The sequence below is a fragment of the Pelophylax lessonae genome (assembly GCF_965119305.1).
Source record: "Pelophylax lessonae genome assembly, chromosome: 4".
In the NCBI taxonomy this organism is placed as follows: Eukaryota; Metazoa; Chordata; class Amphibia; order Anura; family Ranidae; genus Pelophylax; species Pelophylax lessonae.
Window position 1 is genome coordinate 70,140,365 of NC_138771.1, and position 21,691 is coordinate 70,162,055.

The 21,691-nt window shown below is 43.7% G+C and overlaps 1 protein-coding gene across 2 annotated transcripts in view; it reads right to left on the reverse strand.

The window, feature by feature from the left end:
- Positions 1-21,691, reverse strand: part of CRTC3 (CREB regulated transcription coactivator 3) — a 309,654-nt gene that overhangs the window by 229,747 nt on the left and 58,216 nt on the right. For both annotated transcript variants that reach the window (XM_082253380.1, XM_082253379.1), the window contains exon 2: positions 11,520-11,630. In XM_082253380.1, coding sequence (XP_082109506.1) covers positions 11,520-11,630 — 111 coding nt within the window. The remainder of the gene's footprint in view (positions 1-11,519; positions 11,631-21,691) is intronic.

Consider the following 21,691-nt stretch of genomic DNA (forward strand, 5'->3'; position numbering starts at 1 on the left):
CCTCAAAAGAGAAGATCTCTAAAATCTCCTCTGTTCTAGGGTCATTAGACCTGTTGCAGCCATTATGAGGGCCCTTTTCTTCCTCTTGGGACTTTTTAATGATTTTATGATGAACCAATCTCCTTGGTCCCATTCACTTCATAACTTTTAGAATGCTTAAACCTTGTGCACACCATGAGAATATTGGACGAATAATAGTCCGTTTTTTTTTTTTTTGGATTGCTAGTCTATCAAAAAGGGTTACTCAATTTACAAAAAAACCTCAAAACGACAGAAAACAACTTAGGAAGTGATGCAATGTATTTTCTTTAAGTTTCTGAGCATGCGTAGTCTTGCTCTTCCGATTTTTTTCTGAATATAAACTGTACCGATTAAGCGAAAACCGTACGATCTGGTTATATACGAGAAAAAGGTTTGCGTGTGACCCTTCAGATAATTTTGGATCAAGTCCCGTGATCAGCTCTCGAAAGCTGTGTACTAACCATCAGAGTCTCATATGATAACTTAAAAGCGGTATTTTTCATACCATTTTCCAATCATGTGTACGAAGCTTAAGAGCCGGTGCCTGACAAGTCGCCGTGGGTCGCCTGCCATAGATTAGCAAAGGACCCGTTCTAATAGGAGCGACACAAGTCGCTCCGACTTAGAAAAAGGGTCCTGTACTACTTTGGGGCGACCTGGAGCGACCTGCATTGACTTCAATGATATGAAGTCCATGCATGTCGCTCCGAGGTCGCGGTGCGCGCTGTGCACCGCGACTTTACAGGTCGCCCAGGCAAGTCGGGTCGCCTGTATGTGAACCGGCTCTTAGTCTACAACCGTCTGAGCTCCTACCTCACTGAAAACAACCTCCTTAACCCCTTATAGTCGGTTTCGCTTGCAGCACTCCACAGAAACTACCCTTTTAAACTCACTAACAACTTACTAAGTGCTAAACCCAATGGTAACTACTCAATACTCCGCAGCCTTTGATGTGGTTGACCCCCCCCCCCCCCGCTCCATCTCAAAACTCCACTCCCTGGCCTCCAAGATTCTGTCCTTTCCTGGTTCTCCATCTTACCACAGCGCTCTTTCAGGGTTACCTATAAAACTCTGTCTCCTCCTCTTCACGCCCTCTTTCTGTAGGGGTTCCCCAGGCTCTGTTCTTGGACCCGGTCTCTTCTCCATCTACACGTCCTTTCTAGGTCACTTGATAACCTAACAGAGCTTCCATTACCATCTCTACGCTGATGACACCCATCTAATCCTCACCTTACTTTTTCAGTCTCCTCTCACACTACTAACCTATTTACAGACATATCAATAAGTAAGGCATATAACACTTCTTCAAACTAAATCTCTCTAAAACCAAGTTGATGATACACACCCCCCCCCCCCCCCCCATGACTTTTCCGTCAAGATCAATAATACAACTATCAATCCCTCCCCTCATGCCTGGGTACTAGGTGTAGTCCTGGACTCTGACCTTTCCTTTTAACCTTAAATCCAAAAGCTTGTAGACTTAACCTCCATAACATCTCTAAAATTCTCCCCCTTTTTACCAAATGAAACCACCAAGTTACTTATTCACTACTTAGGTATCTCTTGTCTGACTGTTGCAACTCCCTTCTCACATAGGCCTACCTCTACGCAGGCTATTCCCCTCTTCAGTCTATCATGACTGCTATTGACAAATTCAACTACTTTAGTAACCCTCCAGTGTCTTCCACCCCTCTCCGCCAATCCCTCTACTGGCTTCTGATTGCCCAGCAAATTATGTTAAAAATACTAACACACAGCGCTATTCACAACTCTGCTCAGAGCTAAATCGCCAATCTTGTCTTCAAATATCTCCCAAACCATCCTCTCCGCTCCTCTCAAGACCTCCTGCTCTCAAGCTCTTGTCTTCTCCTTCCATGCTCGTCTCCAAGACCTCTCCAGAGTCTCCCCCATCCTCTGGAACTCTCTAACTCAATCTGTCAGGCCATCTCCTACTCTGGCCGCCTTTGGGCAATCCTTGAAAACTCATCTCCCTTCAGAGAAGCCAATAACGTCTCCAACAACTGAGTGTTTAAACTCATCCGTTCATCACCACAGTCAATACCTTTTGTACCACTTGCCCCATCCTATTTGATTGTAAGCTCATATGAGCAGGGCGCTCTTAACCCTCTTGTATTTTATTGTATTGTAACTGTACTGTCTCCCTTTTGATTGTAAAGTGCTGTGGGAACTGTTGGCGCTTTAAAAATCAACAACAACAACAGTGGAACATGTACACTTAAAACACAAACTTCTAGGTGGGCAAGGACAGAGTCCGGAATTATGGCAGAAAGAACTTTAGTCAGAAAATTAAGTCCTGCTAAATCACTTCAGGCTGGCGCCCTCTGCAGGTATAGTTATGTAAAACATTAAAAATAAGTGCATATTCTGTTTAAACTACAGTAATACATTGTCTTACCTCACTGTGCACATACTCAGTTGCTCTCTATTTTGGGCACTTTTAGGCATTGCTGGATGTGTAGAGGCGGATCTGCTGACACAGCCTTAAAGCAGAATTAAACCCTCCTATCCTTTACAGCCAAGGAAGCTGCTTCTGTTTGATCTGCAACTGCCATGATGCAGCACGTGATTGGTTATGACACTAGCTATTTGGGGAGTTGCAAATGTGACAATTACAAATCATGGCATTCCAGGAATGTACTTTTTTTAGAAACGGTTAAAACGATGCGTTTAGCTCCGCTTTTATGATTTACTGCTGTTAAGGAACTCTGGGCTTCAGCAAAATGGTAGCCTCCAGCAAGAACAAACAGGTGCAATGCTGGAGGCAATTTACAGTACACACTAATTTTGCTAGCATAAATATTAATGTGGAATAAAGGTTACTTGCTAATGAAATTTCCTTTTTAAGCTGTTTTGGGTAAAGTTCTGCTTTAATGTTGGAGCATTCAAGAAAGAGGGCTACCCCTAGGCTCACTCTAAAATAAAATGTAACTTTTGGATGGGCTGACCACCGAAATTCAACTAGGGGTCACTTATAGGTAAATAAATTAGGGGTCACATATTAGGTAAATAAAAAGTAAATAAGGCTCAAAAAAAAAAAAAAAAAAAGGGAGGGGAGATCCATAGCAAACCAGTTTTTACAAGCAGGCTGCAATGTAAGAATCCCACTTAACCTTTGCCTTGGTTCCAGTTTAAAATAAATGAGCAAGATGTTCCTTAATGTGTGAAAGCTGGATTTTTTTTTTTTTTTTTAAAGCTTGATTAACGTTTTAGAACATTCAGTGTGTCAAAAGAATCCACAGTTTTTACAGTAGCCGAAACAAAAATGTGCTTGTTCTAAGCACTTCATGCTCTTATCAGAGTCATGCAGCTAAACAGAGCGTAGCGCATTATGACTACAGCATATTCAGCACTGTATGACTGTATGACTGCCTCCTTCTACAAATGACCCATGTGCACACTAGATCCATCTACTTCAAGGAGATAAAATGTCATACTGATCACCAACATACAGATACAGAGATCATAAACAAAGCACATATACAGTCAAACACAGTAAATATCTCTATTATTTATTTATTACATGCATTTATATAGGGATGACATAATTTGCGCATTGTTTTAACCTCTTTACAAATGGAGGATAAAACAAATGTTAATGCCTGAACACAATTTTGCAACTTTGACATGCGTTTGTTAAACTACATATCATTGCAATGACCTGGGTGTACCTAAAATTATATTATCTAAGGAAAACTGGCCCAAAAAAAAAAAAAAAAAAAAAAAAACTTTTTAGCTATATATTTCTTGCTATTATAAAACCACCAAAGAACAACCCAAAATAAATTCTCCTGCTCCAGACGATTGCAGATACCACATATGTGAATGTTTGTACCCGTAGTAGGGACCAAAAACAACAATGCACTTATTTTTTTATCCTATGTAAAAATCACACTGACACTAAGGCTGCATTTACATGTCAGCGTATGGATCGCGGGCAGAATCGCCGCGATCCGGAAATCATTGCAAATCGCGGGACGCCTGTGCATTGCCCGTGATTTGCAATAGCACCTCAAACGCTGAGCGATGTTGCCGCGATTTCCGCCTGCCGAATCGCGGTAACATCGCGCAAATAAAATTGCGGGACGCAATACGCTCCAAAGAAGCTCTTGTACTTTTTTGGGCGTAATGCGTCCCGCAATTTTTTTTGTGCGATGTTACCGCGATTCGGCAGGCGGAAATCGCGGCAACATCACTCAGCGTTTGAGGTGCTATTGCAAATCACGGGCAACGCACAGGCGTCCCGCGATTTGCAATGATTTCCAGATCGCGGGCGGAATCGCAGCGATTCTGCCCGCAATCCATACGCTGACATGTGAATGTAGCCTAAAGCCCTGTAGACATGGGCAGAATGTCGGAGACATTTGCCGGTTCAAAAAAAAAAAAAAAAAACTGCCGACATTCTGCTCATATGTATGTCGGTTTGTCCAACTGGCTTCTGTCGGACATGCATGCTGGAAAACCAGCATCCGACCGACTCCCAATAAGCGCTCTCAACCAATGGCAGAGAGCGCTGATCAGAGTGTTTTGGTGGGGGGGGGGGGGCGTCCACTTGCCAGAACACAACAGCTCAGCAGCGGAGAGATCACTGAACTAACCTTGCATGGTTAGGACAGCAACTCAGACTGAAGCGGACAGTGTTTGTTTTTGGAAACAACCCTTCATGGTTGAAGGAAGAAAAAAAAAAAATGAAAAAAGAAAAAAAAAAAAAATGAAACAGTGTGTACCCAGCTTAATACAGATTTAAAAAAGGCTTTTTGAAATAAAAAATCCTACCAACAATATACCGATCCTGAACTCTGAACCCGACCTTTGACCCCAACACTAATCCAGGCACTGACCTAGATCAAACTTTGATCTAGATTTCTATTTTTTTTTTACCACTTCTGATTTTCCCCCTTAATGGCCAGGACATTTTTTGCGATTCGGCACTGCATTACTACTTTAACTGACAATTGTGTGGTCATGCGATGCTGTACCCAAAAAAAAATGTATTTTTTTCCCCCCACAAATAGAGCTTTCTTTTGGTGGTTTTTGGCCACCTCTGCAATTTTTATTTTTTGCGCTATAAACAAAAAAAAAAAAAAAAAAAGAGTGACAATTCTGAAAAAAAAAAAATATATATATTTTTTTTCACTTTCTGCTATATGACATTACTAATAAAAAAAAAAAAAAAAAAAAAAAAAAAAAATCTATTTTTTTCATAATTTTAGGCCGATTTGTATTCTGCTACACATTTGGTAAAAAAAATTCCAATAAGCGTATATTGATTGATTTGCGCAACTGTTATCACGTCTACAAACTAGGGGAAAGATTTATGCAATTTTTTTTTTTTTTTACTAGTAATGGCGGTGATCTGCGGTTTTTAGCAGGACTGCGACATTGCGGTGGACAGATCGGACACCTGACATTTTTGACACTTTTGGGGGGGACCAGTGACATTACTACAGTAATCAGTGCTAAAAATATGCAATTTTACTGTACTAATGACACTGGCAGGGAAGGGGTTAGCACCAGGGGTGATCAAAGGGTTAAGCGTATGCCTAGGGTGTGTTCTCTAACTGGGGGGGGGGGGGGGATGGACTTATGGAATCAACACAGGAACCCGTGTTCCTAAATAGGAGGATCACAGGAGCCCTGTGTTGATTGCTGACAGAACAACAGTCTGCTGTGTTTACAACAGCAGACCGCCGTTCTGTCTCCACGGGGAGCGTTCGCAGGTGCCCGGCAGAAATCGTAGCAGCGGGCCCGGCAGATCAGCTTTCCGTTGGCTAATGGGTGTGCATGCACGCCCCCACGAGCGCTCCTACAAAAGCGACCTACGGGTACGTCTTTTCGCGAGAACCTGCAGACCTGCTGCCTTATATCTGCGGTGGCTGGACAGCAAGTGGCTAAACACACTTGTTTGTTTACATCTTTCTCTCCTACAAAGAGAGAAAGTTACATTGTATCCACTAATTATGTGACTTAGCCCTGGTTCACACCAGTGCGATTTGTCATGCAATTTGGCAGTTCCATTTTACATGACAAGTTGCACCCCATTGCCGGCAATTGAACCGTTCAAAATGCCATGACTCGGGTCACATGAGAACAGTTACTGCACTACTTTTTTCTGATTTCCATTGTGACTTGCATAGATTTTTGTTAAATGAAGCAGCAAGCCGCAATTAAATTGGTGGTGTACACCGCACGGATATGTGGCTTTGAAATTGCATGATTTCAAAGTTGCACTGGTTTTAAACCAGGGCCTAATAATGCATCCTAATTTTAGAATAATTCAGCAGTGATATTACACATGGTAATTCAACAAGTCCATGAAACTGCAAAACACATCCCAGGCATCAGGCCATAGTTAAAGGTTTTCTCCCATGAAAACATAAATTTTTAAAAGGAGAAATATGGTTTTCTACGAAAAAAAATAAAATACATACATTTATACTCACCTAGGTGGATGCAGCATTGATCCAATGTTGCATTTGTCCTCTGCTGGCACTGTAGTGAGAATTGACCGATCAAACACCGCTGATCGCTCAGTTCTCCCCTCAGCTCTGAGAAGAGAGCTGTGGCTGTCAACCACAGTGGATACCCGAGAGGCTGAGCCAGGTGTCAGTCCAGGGTTGATCCCGACCATATGGTCCGAATCTTTTAAGAGCCTGGACCAGCTCCTCTGAGATGTCAACCGAGAGCGGTCTTCAGCCCGCTGTCTTCTGAAAACGCGCTGTACTTCTTTACAAATGGCCACTGCCCCTACATAGAACTGGTCTTTGCAGCAAGGAGCTCTGGAAGGGCGACATATATGTGTACAATAAAGACAGAATGTATTTTCAAATCCCGCAAAACTCATTTTATTCAAAAAGAAAATAGAAAAACATATCGAATGTGTTGTGACATCTGCCCCAACTTCTGTTTATATGTTTGTTCGATACAAGTTATAAATTACCGTATTTAATCGGCGTATAACACGCGCCGGCGAATAACACGCACCCCAATATTTGGAGAGAAATTTCAGGAAAAAAGCTTAAATTTAACATAAACAGCTTTGAACTCAGAACATTTTTTTTTTTTTTTTTTTTTTTTTAAATCAAATGATATCTCACCAGTGCCCATGAATGCATCCTCATCAGCAGTGTCCATGAATGCATCCTCATCAGCAGTGTCCATAAATGCAGCCCATAAGCAGTGTCCATATATCCAGCCTCAATATATGCAGCCCACCAGCAGTGTCCATGAATGCAGCCCACCAGCAGTGTCCATGAATGCAGCCCACCAGCAGTGTCCATGAATGCAGCCCACCAGCAGTGTCCATGAATGCAGCCCACCAGCAGTGCCCATGAATGCAGCCCACCAGCAGTGCCCATGAATGCAGCCCACCAGCAGTGTCCATGAATGCAGCCCACCAGCAGTGTCCATATATCCAGCCTCAATATATGCAGCCCACCAGCAGTGTCCATGAATGCAGCCCACCAGCAGTGTCCATGAATGCAGCCCACCAGCAGTGTCCATGAATGCAGTTTTAATATATGCAGCCCATCAGCAGTGTCAATGAATGCAGCCCACCAGCAGTGTGAATGAATGCAGCCCACCAAGTGTCAATGAATGCAGCCCACCAAGTGTCAATGAATGCAGCCCACCAAGTGTCAATGAATGCAGCCCACCAAGTGTCAATGAATGCAGCCCACCAAGTGTCAATGAATGCAGCCCACCAAGTGTCCATATAAGCAGCCTCGCAAGCGCAATGTCCAAATATGCAGCATCGCAAGCGCCATTGGAACTGACCTCATTTGTTTTAAAAAAGACCGGGAAGCAGCGCCGAGAGCAGAAGGGGCGGGCCGGGCCGAGAAGGAAGGACGAGCGGTCATAAGAGCAGAAGGGGGCGGGCCGAGCCGAGAAGGGAGAACGAGCGAGCGCAGTCATCGGAAGTCCCGCCTCCTCTGCCGAGACGTGTGACGTCTGTCATAGGCGGGACTCCCGATGACTGCGCTCGCTCGTTCTCTCTTCTCCTCGGCTCGGCCCGCCCCCTTCTGCTCTTATGACAGCTCGTCCTTCCCTCTCCTCAGCCGTCCCGCCCCTTCTGCTCTCGGCAATGCTTCCTGGCAGTTTTTTTTTTTTTTTTTAATATCGGCGTATAACACGCACTGCTGCTTTTTCCTCCATTTTTAGGAGGAAAAAGTGCGTGTTATACGCCGATAAATACGGTATTATATAAAAGAAGGGTGCAGGCTTGTGATTCCAAAAGGTACTTCTAACCTAGATGGGTATCCTTCAAGACTCTCGGTCTCACAGTGGAGACTGGAGCCCAGGCTGTAGTTGTACCTGTTAAATCTTTCATTATTGTCTATTAGATGTTTTGAGACCTTTTTGTCAGCATCTTCAGTGTCAGGTTTTGCTATTTGCAACCTTGATGCTGAATGCTCTGTAATTTATGTCTTCATTCTGCTTCGTATCTTTTTTTCTAATCGTAGATCTAATATTGATTGAAACAGAAAACATATAAATTGTTTAAACTAAGAAAATTGACCATTTTAAGAAAAAAATAATGTCGTTTTGAAATTGAGGGCAGCAACAGGCATCAAAAAAATGTTGACAGGGCCATGTTTTACCACGGTGTGGCATCCTCTCTTCTTTTAACAATACTCTGTAAATGTCTTGGAAATTAGGAGACCAGTTGCTGGAGTTTTAGGAGAGGAATGTTGTCCCATTCTTGCCTGATATAGGATTCTAATTGCTTAACAGTCCTCGATTTTCACTGTAATATTTTTCATTTCAAGATGCGCCAGATATTTTTCATTGGTGAAAGGTTTGGACTGCAGGCAGGCCAGTTAAGCACCTGGGCTCTTCCACTATGAAGAGGCTGTTGTCATAGATGCAGTATGTGGTTTAGCATTGTCCTGCTGAAATATGCAAGACCTTCCCTGAAAGACATTGTCTGGATGGAAGCGTAGGCTGCTCCAAAACCTGGATATACATCTTTCAGCATTAATGGGACCTTTCCAAATGTGCAAGCTGCCCATTCCTTCCAACCTATGCACCCCCATACCATGAGAGATGCAAACTTTTGAAAAGAGCACTGATAAGCTGGAAGGTTCTCTCATCTTTAGTACAAGAGGACGCAGCACCCAGAGTTTCCAAAAAACGTCAAAAGTTGATAAATCCCACCAAAGGACAGTTTTCCACTTTGCAAAAGATTATATTAAATGAGCTTTGGGCCCAGAGAAGATGTGGTGTTTCTAGACCATGTTCAGATATGGCTTCTTCTTTGCATGATAGAGCTTTACCTGGCATTCTTGGATGACACGAGAAACTGTTTTTATAGACAGAGAGCTCTGGAAGTGTTCCTGAGCCCATGCAGTGATGTCCATCACAGAATCCGGTCTGGATTTAAAGTAGTGCCATCTGAGAGCCCAAGGATCACAGGCACCCAATTTTGTGGGTCAGCCTTGTCCCTTGTGCACAGAGATTTCTCCAGATTCTCGATAGCTCTTGATATTATGTACTGTAGATGATGATATATTTAAAGTCTTTGCAATTTTACATTAAGGAACAATATTGTTCCTCAATTTAGGTGCAACTTTTATACAGATTGGTGAACATCTGCCCCTCTTCGCATCTGAAATAGAGATGGGACTGGTCGTGTTTAGGATCCCACCTGCCCGATCCTGCCAGGAAGCAGACACTGCACACAGCTAATCATAGGCAGTGAGACATTATCCGGTCTGTGCAGCTGCAGATCAGGAAATATCTCCCTACCTGCGATTAGCCGTGTGAAGTGTCAGCTTCCTGGTGGGATCGGGCAGGTGGGATCCTAAACACGACCGAGCCCATTCCTATTCTGAGAGACACTCTCTAAAGCCCCGTACACATGTACTGATTGTCGGCCGAACGATCGGCCATCTTTTGTCCGGTGCTGTCCTGTCTGTTGAAAACTGCTAAAGACTGCACACGAATTTTGTCGGCCAACAAAAGCCGACTGCAGAAGTGATGTCATGTGATGGTTAACTTTCCTTGTGTTTTTTCTTTTCTGAGCATGCCCAGTCTTGCTAATCTGCTCTTTGTCGGCCGAATTCTGTACTGACTGGCGAACAATCGGCCGTTCTGGTGACGGCCAACAAAAATTTTAAAGTCTGCACACCAGATTCTGTTCGGCCGAAAATGCGCTGTCGGCTGTCGGAAGCATCATACTAACAAGCCTACAATCGGCCGTGGGCCGAATCTTTACGTCCGACAATCGGTATGTGTGTACGGGCCTTAAGACTTTTTTATTTTTTATACCCAATCAGGTTGCTAACCTGTTGCCAATTAACCTAATTCGTTGCAAAATGTTCCTTTAGTTCTCCTTGTTAGTACAACTTACTTTGACAGCTTTTTGTTGCCATCAATATCAAAATTACCTAATTTTTTTCCTAAATTTGTACATTTTCTCAGTTAAACATTTGAGGTTATGTAGATTTTACACAATGTCCCAACCTTTTTGCAATTGGGAACGTATTTTTGTTAGAGGGTCACTAAGGCACCCGAAGAGGATTACACAATAGTTGGTATTTTTCTGCACTTGATTAATGTCAGTCACTGTAACAGTTTTCTGTGTGTCCCATTCACACTGTAACACTGCCTTCAGGTTGATTGCAATGCACTTTAAAAAACCAGCAGACTTGCTGCAATTTTCCACAATGCTCTAGTCTAGAGCTCAACTGAAGTCACCGCCTGTTTTGGCACCACAGCCCCGCATAAAAAAATACACTGTCACTTTGGCATTTCAATATAGTGGAAAGATAAACAGTGCCCTGCTTTGTAACGATGCAAGGCACGGCAAAAAATAAAGTTACAGGCGTTTTAACCCATAAAAAATAAAAATGAAAAACTGACCATGCAAACAATTAAACAGGTGTATGTCTTGAACTTGTGGGATACAACCTTAGGACTACAAACATCGAAGTTCAGGAACCTAAAGCGGAATTTCACTTGGGTTTCGCTCCAACCCTTCGCTTTTTTTTTTTTTTGGAAGTGGCGGGGGGTTCCTACTAGCTTTGACAGGTTTCAGCTCGGATCACCTAAGTGATCTGAGCAGAAGTTCTCCTCCCTGCTCACAATCAAGGACATGGCACAGTTCCCAGAAGGCTGCGGAACCATTCATAAAGTGCAGCCCACACATGCACAATGTGAAGCCACAAGGAGTCACAACCGGCTGCCCACAGTTACCATGCCGGCGCCAGGGACCAGAGATGAGGGAAGAAGCTGGCTCAGGTGAGTGCAGTGCTGGATCCCTGGACAGGTAAATGTCTGTTTCTTAAAAGTCAGCAGCTACAGTTTTTGTAGCTGCTGTCTTAATTTTTAAAGCAAGGATTGAAGACCTGCTTTAACTTATATAACATACAGAAATGTACTGATAGGTGGAAAAACAAGCAGGCAGCCACCAGTAGAAATTATTTTCAGTTGCTCAAACTTTAGAAAGTAAAACCCCAAATACAACAAGAATGTCTTACCTGGAAATCAGACGGGCTGCTGCTAATCTGGTTTACATTTGGCAAAGAGCCACCATAGTACTGAGCTCGGGATTGTGCCAGTCGCAACTGTTGCAACTTCTGGAACTGAACCTGAAAAGCCAAAAAGCAGATTGTTAAAGGGACATTCACAAAACGTAAAAGCAAAAACAAATAAACAACATTGCTTAGTGCAGATCATACACAACAAGCATTAGAATAAGAACTACGAAGGTAAGAGAACACAGTGTTAGTGGTTACAATGATGAACTTGACATTCCTTAAACTGCCTGCTTTCCAAACTGGAACAATCTGTATTTTCTGCACAGCAGTGTGGAATCTAAAAATCAGAAATAGCTTTCTGATCATTTAAATCAGACGGGTTATCTGTTTCTGTTTAGTCATCTTTTCCAGTAATAATTGTACAAGATCAGGGTCAGGCTTTCTGCTAAAATGTCATTTACTAGAGCCAACCTTGAAGGACCAGGTTGGAGGACTTGGCTATCAGACTTTGTGGGGGAAATTTACAAAAAACGGAGCACTCAGAATCTGGTGCACCTGTGCATGGCAGCCAATAAGTTTCTAACTTCAGCTTGTTCTATTTATCTCTTTAAGACTGCCCACCGCACTTCTATTGCGGTAGGGCGGCCCTGCTGTGCCAAGTCGCGTACATGTACCAGATTTGGTGATTCGGGGTAGGTGGCGGACAAGCCCACATGCGCTCATTGCCCTGGCTGTTTTATCAATTGCTACAGCACAAGCTGATCAGTGGGTCCCAGACAATGATTTATGGCTGGAACCCAATGACCAGCTGAGAAAGTGACAGAAGAGAGCCATGTGAAATTAAACTGGTGCAGCTCTGCATAGAAATCAATCAGCTTCCAGGTTTTTTTGTCAAAGCTTAACCACTTGACCTCTGGAAGATTTACCCCCTTCATGACCAGGCCATTTTTGTGCTAGGGCACTGCGTTATTTTAACGAGCAATTGCACAGTCATGCAATGCTGTACAAAAAAAAAATGTAATTTCTTTCCTACAAAATTGAGCTTTTGTTTGTGGTAATTAACCACTTTTTTTTCCTCTCCATTTCTTGCGCTATAAACAAAAAAAAATTTTGGAGGGAAAAAAAAAAAAAAAAGAAGAAAAAAAAAAAATGGGATTTTGACCATATAATCCATTTCTCTCTTTCATTGATGGACACAGCTCCTGATCTTCTTAACCATTGGGTTACACTGCCTCCTAGAGGAGTAGGACACTAGGCAGAAAAAAATCTGGCTACGCCTATGGGCAGTCCCAGGGGGTATAAACCCCACATTCAGCTATAGGTACTCAGTTTTGTTACAAGCAGTGTCGGAAGAATTACAACTCCACAGAGGGGTGGGTGCCGTGTCCGTCAATGAACAGAGAAATGGATTTTACAGAAAGTCAAAAATCCGATTTTCTCTTTCGTTCATTGACTGACACAGCTCCTGATCTTCTTAACCATTGGGACGTCCCAAAGCAGTGTAAAACATGAGGGGTGGGAACAGCGAAAAAAAAGAAATGCCCAAGGCTAAAAAACTATAGGTAAACAGGAGCTCAACCAAAACAACTTGAGCCCACCTGAAAAAAACAATACACCCTCAAAGAGGACCAAGGTCCTCTAAAAAGCTGCCTGCAAAACCTTGAGGCCAAAGGAAGCATTCGCAGATGCCAACACATCCACTATATAGAACTTTGTGAAAGTATGCACCGACGGCCAGGTGATCACCCTGCAAACCTGCATCACTGACGCCTGATGACAGAAGGCCCAGGAGGAAATGAGCGCCCGAGTAAAGTGCGCCTTGACAGAGAAAGAAGGAACCTGACCCTTGATGGAATAGGCCTGAATCACAGTCTGTCTGATCCATCTGGAAATGGTCACAGAGGAAGCTGACAATCCTTTCCGAGGCCCATCCATGAGCACAAATAGTGGGTCCGATTTCCTAAAAGACTCCATAGCTGCCAGGTCCACCCTAGTCGCCCGGACTACATCCAAGGCATGCTAAGCAATTTCCTTTGGATGTTTTGGCCTGGGATACAGGGAAGGCAACACAATGTCTTCATTCAAATGAAAATCAGAGACAGCCTTTGATAGGAACGACGGACAGGGGCGAAGAACCAATCTGTTAACCACCAAGTAAGGTGAACAACCAGAGAACGACGCTGTAAAAAAAAGCATATTAGGAAAAAAGAAGGAAAAAAGAGGGGGGGGGGGCTAGACAGGAGGACTTTAAAAGTCCTAAGACCAACGATATTGAAGAAAACACTGGTATAAAATTCCAAACTTTTAGATTAGAATAAGACTTTTAGATTAGACTTCAGATAATGACGATAATTACAACACTCTAAGCACAGAGGTGATTGCCACCAAAAAGGCCACCTTCTGGAACAGCGTAATCAGGGGAATCTCCTGAAGATTCTCAAAAGGAGGCTTCTGAAGGACAGAGCAACAAATTGAGGTCCCAAGGTGGCAATGGAGACTGCAATGTGAGGAGCAAAGTACCGATCTCCCTGAAGAAAGGGAGTGTGTGGCCAAGGGCTGTTGAAAGAAGACCAGCACTACAGCAGATCCTCCCTGAGTGGAAACTTCCAAGGAACGTCAGCGACCAGCCGCACCAGATCGGCGAGGCCCTGAAAGGCTTAGATCCCCTGTCAGTCGTCCCAGAGGGGCAAAAAAACTTCTTATGGACTGAGAAAGATGGCCCACGTCTACATCGTGGGTCCTTGCCCTTACTAGCCTGCGGAAGAAAGGTACTTTCGCCCCCCCCCCGCCCTCCATGAGACCCTTAATGACGTCATCCAGGGTAGCTCCAAACAGGCAATCTTCTTAAAAAGGAAGATCAGTTTAAGAAGTCTGGTCTGCAGACCAGCATTTGAGTCGAAAAATATGCATAAAGACCACTGCTGAAACAGGGAGCCTAGCAACTAGGGGAGCCGCATCCAAAGAGGCATCACAGATAAACTACAGCCCCTGGACCAACAGGTCCGCAAGCTCAGCAAAGGCAGGGGTGAATACCAGCCTCAGTGCCAAACCAGCCACAGTGTACATATTGCGGGCCACAGTCTCCGCCTTCCTGTCAGCTGGGTCCTTAAAGTCCGGAGACTCTTCAACCAGAATCATGGTTGCCTGGTTCAATCTGGAAACCAGGGTCCACCACCAGTGGAACAGTCCACTTTTTAGGAACGGATTTCGTATAGGAGTACCGCATAGCAAATCACTTAGGGACTACGAGGGGACGTTTAGGTTGTTCCCACTCTTTAGCGACAATTCTGTCAAAATAGGAGGGGAAAGGAAACAACTTTGCCACTCTTGATTGCTTGTTGAGTGCCAAAAAGGGAACCAACGCCTCCGTCGCAGCTTCAGCTGCCTCCTCCATCTTTAAAGTCTCATGCACAGATACAATCAGTGCATCCACCAGTGCCTTTTCGTGCGTGGCTAAAGGAGTGGAGGAATCTTCCTTACTATCTGAGAACTCAGGGCGTGTGGTCACAGACCCGGCAGAGTGACCCATGTCCATGGAGGCAGAATCAGATTCAGGATCTGAGGAGACAGGGGAAGGCGAGGGGAGCTTTTTGCTAGCCCGTCGCCCAAAAACCACCTCCGCCCGGGACACAAAGGACTCCAGGAACGCCGTCCATGCATCAATAGATAGTTGGGACCCGGAGAGGTGATCAGGTGGGGAAATGTGCTCCAATGACTCAAAGAGTCAATAGGGGGACCCCACAAAAGAAAAGGTGTAAAAAACACTGCTAAGGGACACCCCTCCAACCGCTCCGGCAGCACCACCGGTCGCCAGTAACAGAGCACCAATTGATCCACAGCAAAGAGGAAGAGGACTCCACCAGACTCACTAACCAATAGAAACAGGCACCTGCAGCCACCAGGATAATCTGCACTCCACGTGCTGTGATCAGGAAGTGAAAAGATCCAGAAGTCAAAACCAGGAGATGAGGAGGGGCTTCCACCACAAAAAATCATAGGCCCAGAGGTCTCCACTGTCATGGCCAATGCTTTTTTCAATGGCAAACCACAGCAAAATGGCCACCGGACTACACAAACATGGCTGCTGTGCATAGAGCACACAGACTACAAGAAAATGGCAGCACCACAAGGCTCCCAGGAGGGATCCCTAGGCCTCAGAAAATGGCACAGGCAGGAAGGTGGTCCCGCCAGGCACAAACGCCCCCCCCCCCCTTACAGCTGATTGCCTGGTCGCCAGCCGCGTAGGAACTGGGACCTATAGCTGAGAGAGGGAGTATACCCCCTGTGACTGCCTATAGGCATAGCCAGACTTTTTTTTTTCTGCCTAGTGTCCTACTCCTGTAGGGGGCAGTATAACCCAACGGTTAAGAAGATCAGGAGCTGTGTCCTTCAATGAACGAAAGAGAAAAAAAAAAAAAAAAAAGAAGGTTTTACTTTCTGATATAAAACATATTCCAAAAAAAAAAAAAAAATTGTAATAAAATCAAAATTTCTTTAACCGCTTGCCGACTGCTCACAGTATATTTACTGCGGCAGTCAGCCCCTCACAGGCAGAGTGACGTAGGTCTATGTCGCTCGCCGGTGAGGCTCTGGGGAGCTAGCGCGCTCCCGCGCGGTCACGGACCCCCCCCCGCGCGTGTGACCAGCGGACCCGATGTCCGCCGGTCACTCGGCGAACGGCGGGGGAGAGGGAGAATGTCAGGCAGCTTGTGTAAACAAGCCACCTGTCATTCTCCTCGCTGTAAAAACACTGATCACATGGATCTACTATGTAGATCCGTTGATCAGTGTCCTGTAGATCCGTTGATCAGTGTCTCCCTCCCAAATAAAGTTAACCCCTTCACTACCAGTGTATTTTTACAGTAACAGTGCATATATATAGCACTGATTACTGTAGAAATGTCACTGGTAACCCCAAAAGTGTCAAAAATGTCAGTCAAGGGTCCGATCTGTGCGCCCCAATGTCGCAGTACCGCAAAAAAAAAAAAAAAAAAAAAATCGCAGATCGCCGCCATTACACGTTAAAAAAAAACCACCAAAAATGACAGAAATCTTTCCCTTTGTTAGTAAACGCGATAACTTTTGCGCAAACCAATCAAAATACGCTTTTTGCGATTTTTTTTACCAAACATAGGTAGCATAAAACAAATTGGCTGAAAATTTTAAAAAATTTTGATTTTTACATTTTTTTTGGGGGAATTTCATATAAAAAAAATGTGAAAAATATTGTTATTTTTGCAAAATGTACGCTCTTTTTTTGTTTATAGCGCAAAAAGTAAAAATCGCCCGGGTGATCAAATACCACCAAAAGAAAGCTCTGTTTGTGGGAAAAAAAGGACACCAAATTCCTTTAGATACAGCGTCGCACGACCGCGCAATTGTCTGTTAAAGTCACGCAGTGCTGAATCGCAAAATACCCCCTGGTCGTTTAGCAGGAAAATCCTCCGGGGCTTAAGTGGTTAAAAAACGTAGGCCAATATGTATTCTGCTACAAAGTTTTAGTAAACAAAAACCCAATAAGCATATATTGATAATTATAGCATCTACAAACTATGGGATATATACTGGAATTTTTATTTATTTGTTTTTCTATACTGGTAATGGTGGCGATCAGCAACCTATAGCGTGACTGCGATATTATGGCGGACAATCTGACACTTTATGGGAACCATTGGCACTAATACAGTGATCAGTGCTAAACAAATTTGGGCTGAACAACTAAAATCGGCATGACCGTTATCAACTATTTTCATACTCGATTAGTGGGTCAGCCAAATGCGCATGTGTGAAGAGCAAAGCCTCATGGGACATTTAATCTTGGACAGAAGAAGGAAGTGAGTGATTCCAAAAGCAGAAGTTTTTATTACCTTGCTATAGGGGCACTCTATACTACACTTTTCAGCTTGCTATGGAGGCACTCTGAAGGCAGAAGGAGCAAGAAGTGTCGGTGGTGGACCCCAGAAGAGAAAGATCGGGGCTCCTTTTGTGCAAAACCAATACACAGAGCAGGTAAGTATAACATGCTTGTTGTTTAAAAAAAAAAAATGACAATCACTTTATGGGCTCTGTGCAGGAAAGATCAGCACCTGAACCTCAAGAAGCTGGAGGCTGATAGACTGGAATATAAAGCTGGAATATAAAGCATTACAATTACAGTAAAAGTTTTCCAGTATTGTGGATTATATTTAAAAATGATCATATCCATGCAAAAGGTCTTAGGCTTTAGTACTACTTTAATATAAAAGATTTGTATCACTCTCCACCCTTCATGTAGTTTCATATCGGACTCTCAGTTAAAATATCCTATATATTCTACTTCTGGGTATTTAGTGCATCTGGAAAGTACGGTATTCACAGCACTTCACTTTTCCCACATTTTATTATGTTACAGCCTTTTTCCAAAATGTAATAAATTCATTATTTTCCTCAAAATTCTACAAACAACACCCCATAATTACAATGTGAAATAAGTTTGTTTGAAATCTTTGCAAATTTATGAGGGAAAAAAAAATAAATTACATGTACACAAGTATTCACAGCCTCAAAAAACTGTTTCCACTGATCATCCCGGAGATGTTTCTACAACTTGATTGGGTCCACCTGTGGTAAATTCAGTTGATTGGACATGATTTGGAAAGGTACACACCTGTCTACATAAGGTCCCACAGTTAACTGTGCATGTCAGAGCACAAACCAAGCCATGAAGTTCAAGGAATTGTCTGAAGACCAGAGAGACAGATTTGTATCGAGGCACAAATCTAGGGAAGGGTACAGAAAAATTTCTGCAGCATTAAAAAGGTCCCAAAGAGCACAGTGGCCTCCGTCACTTGTAAATGGAAGAAGTTTTGGAACCACAAAGACTCTTCCTAGAGTGGATCGCCCCAGCCATACAGAGTGATCGGGGGAGAAGAAGCTTAGTCAGGGAGGTGACCAAGAACCCGATGGTCACTCTGACAGAGCCCCAGTGTTTCTCTGTGGAGAGAGGAGAACATTCCAGAAGAACAACCATCCCTGCAGCACTCCACCAATCAGGCCTGTATGGTAGAATATCCAGACAGAAGCCACTCCTCAGGAAAAGGCACGACAACCCACCTGGAGTTTGCCAAAAGGATCCTGAAGGACTCTGACCATGAGGAAAAAAAAAAAAAAAATTCTCCGGTCTGGTGCAACAAAGATTTACCTTTTTGGCCTGAATGGCAAGCGTCATGTCTGGAGGAAACCAGGCACCGCTCATCACCTGGCCAATATCATCCCTACAGTGAAGTATGGTGATTGCAACATCATTCTGTTGGGATGTTTTTCAGTAGCTGGAACTGGAGACTAGTCAGGATCGAGGGAAAGATGAATGCAGCAATGTATGGAGACATCCTTAATAAAAAAGCTGCTCTGGATCTCTGACTGGTGCAAAGGTTCATCTTCCAACAGGACAACGACCCTAAGCACACAGCCAAGGTAACAAAGGAGCGGTTACAGGACAACTCTGCAAATGTCCTGGAGTGGCACAGCCAGAGCCCAGACTTGAACCCAATTGAACATCTCTGGAGAGATCTGAAAATGGCTGTGCACCTTCCCATCCAACCTGGTGGAGCTTGAGAGGTCCTGCAAAGAATGGGAGAAACCACCCAAAATAGGTATGCCAAGCTTGTAGCATCATACTCAAAAAGACTTGAGGCTGTAATTGGTGCCAAAGGTGCTTCAACAAAGTATTGGGCAAAGGGTGTGAATACTTATGTTCATGGGATTTTTTTTTACTTTATTTTTACTAAATTTGCAAAGATTTGAAACAAACTTCTTTCACATTGTCATTATAGGGTATGGATTGTAGAATTTTGAGTAAAATAATACATTTAATCTATTTTGAAATAAGGCTGTAACATAAAAAAAAATGGAAAAAGTGAAGCGCAGTGAACACTTTCTGGATGCGCTGTATTATTATATACATATATAATTTATTTATTAACTTTTACTGTTGCGCAGTATAAATAAAACCTTATATTTGTACAGTAATTATCTGTTCCTTTTGTACTATAATGGGCTGATTTTTTATTTATTTTTTTAACCCCAATAAGGCAGGTGATAAAAATAAAAAAAAAAATGGCTGATTTTTTATTTATTTTTTTAACCCCAATAAGACAGGTGATAAAAATAAAAAAAAAAATTAAAAAAAAAGGAAAAAAAAGCAGGCGGCAGTTGATTAAAGCTGCTACTAAAGGTTTTAGACTGGCCATACATGTAGCGATTTTCGGATGAGAATATTCATACAAATATCCTTTGAACATTTGAGAAATAAACAAATGTTTAAACCACAACCACATACACTGTCCAAACATTTGCTAGATCGAGAAAAGTTTTCTATTCTGCTCCTTTCGAATTTTCCAGTCACTGTGGTCGAAAACAAACATCCATTTGATTCCCACTAAGGATTAGAAAATCTAACAAAACGTTCCAAAGTAAATACATTTGGAAAGAAAATTTTGTTTGTGTATGGCCAGCATGAATGACAGCGGGTGCAGGGAGCTTTGAGCTTGTATCAGACTACCTGGCTATGACAAGCGAATGTGTTAAGCATAATAATATTATTTTACAATCCTGTCTGAAAATCTGCAAAAGAGTGTTTAAGGTCCTTTTAAAAAATGTTTTCTTTGAATAACCATTTTTGTCTTAGTCCCCGTTCACACTCACAGGTCCCCGTTCACACTCACAGGTCGCCTCCCATAGGGAAGCTGCGGACCCGTTCTAATAGGAGCGACACAAGTCGCTCCGACTTAGAAAAAGGGTCCGGAGCTTCTTTGGGGCGACCCGGAGGCGACCGCCATAGACTTCAATGTTATGAAGTCCGTGGCGGCCGCTCCGAGGTCGCGGCGCGCTGCTCGCACCGTGACCTCGGAGGTCGCCCCCCCCCAAGGTCGGATCGCGGCAATGTGAACGGGGCCTAAGAATCTGATGATATGTACCAGATTCAACCTCCAATACCATATACAGCGGGTAAAATAGGTATTGAACACATCACCATTTTTCTAGGTAAATATATTTCCAAGTCCCGGTTCACACATATGCGACGCGGGAACCCTGTAAATCCCCTGCGGGTTAACGCATCACATTCAACTCGCAGGCAGTTCACACATCCATATGCAAATCGCTGGGGGTGTCAATACAAAGTTAACTGGTTGCCGACCGCCGCACGACTATATACGTCAGCAGTCAGCCCCGGCCAGGCAAAGTGAAGTATATATACGTCACTAGCCTGTCACTTGCTTGGGAGCCAATAGCGGGCGAGCGCGGAGGCGCGCTCGCACCCCGGGTCGTTCCCCAGCAAGTCCGTGCGTGTGACCGGCGGACCCGATGTCCGCCGGTCACTCGGCGATCGTCGGTGCAGAGGGAGAAAGGCAGGCGGCTGATGTAAACAAGCCACCTGTCATTCTCCCCTGTGTAGAAACAGTGATCATACTATGTAGGACCGTTCATCACTGTTCCTACACCTCAAGCCACAGCCAATCACAGTTAGAATCACGCCCCTAGGGACACACACAGCCCCTCCCTCTCAAAAAAAAGTTAACCCCTTCACTGCCAGTGTAATTTTAAAGTAACAGTGCATATGTATAGCACTGATTACTGTATTGCGGCGGACAGATCGGACCCTTGACTGACATTGACACTTTTTGGGTTACCAGTGACATTTCTACAGTAATCAGTGCTATACATATGCACTGTTACTGTAAAATTACACTGGCAGTGAAGGGTTAACTTTTTTTTGAGAGGGAGGGGTTATGTGTGTCCCTAGGGGCGTGATTCTAACTATGATTGGCTGTAGCTTGAGCTGTAGAAACAGTGATCAACGGTCCTACATATTGGAACCATATGATCACTATTCTTACACAGGGGAGAATGACAGGTGGCTTGTTTACATCAGCCACCTGCCTTTCTCCCTCTGCAGCGACGATCGCCGAGTGACCGGCGGACATCGGGACCACGCGGGGGCGCACGCTCGCTCAATAGACACTCACAGGCTAGCAACGTAGATCTACGTCACTCTGCCTGTGAGGGGCTGACTGCCGACGTAAATAGTCGTGTGGCAGTCGGCAAGTGGTTAAAAAAGTGTTGTGTATAATTTAGTTAATATGTTAAACTTTATAAAAAAAAAAAAAAAGGCAACTTATTCTTAAATATCTATA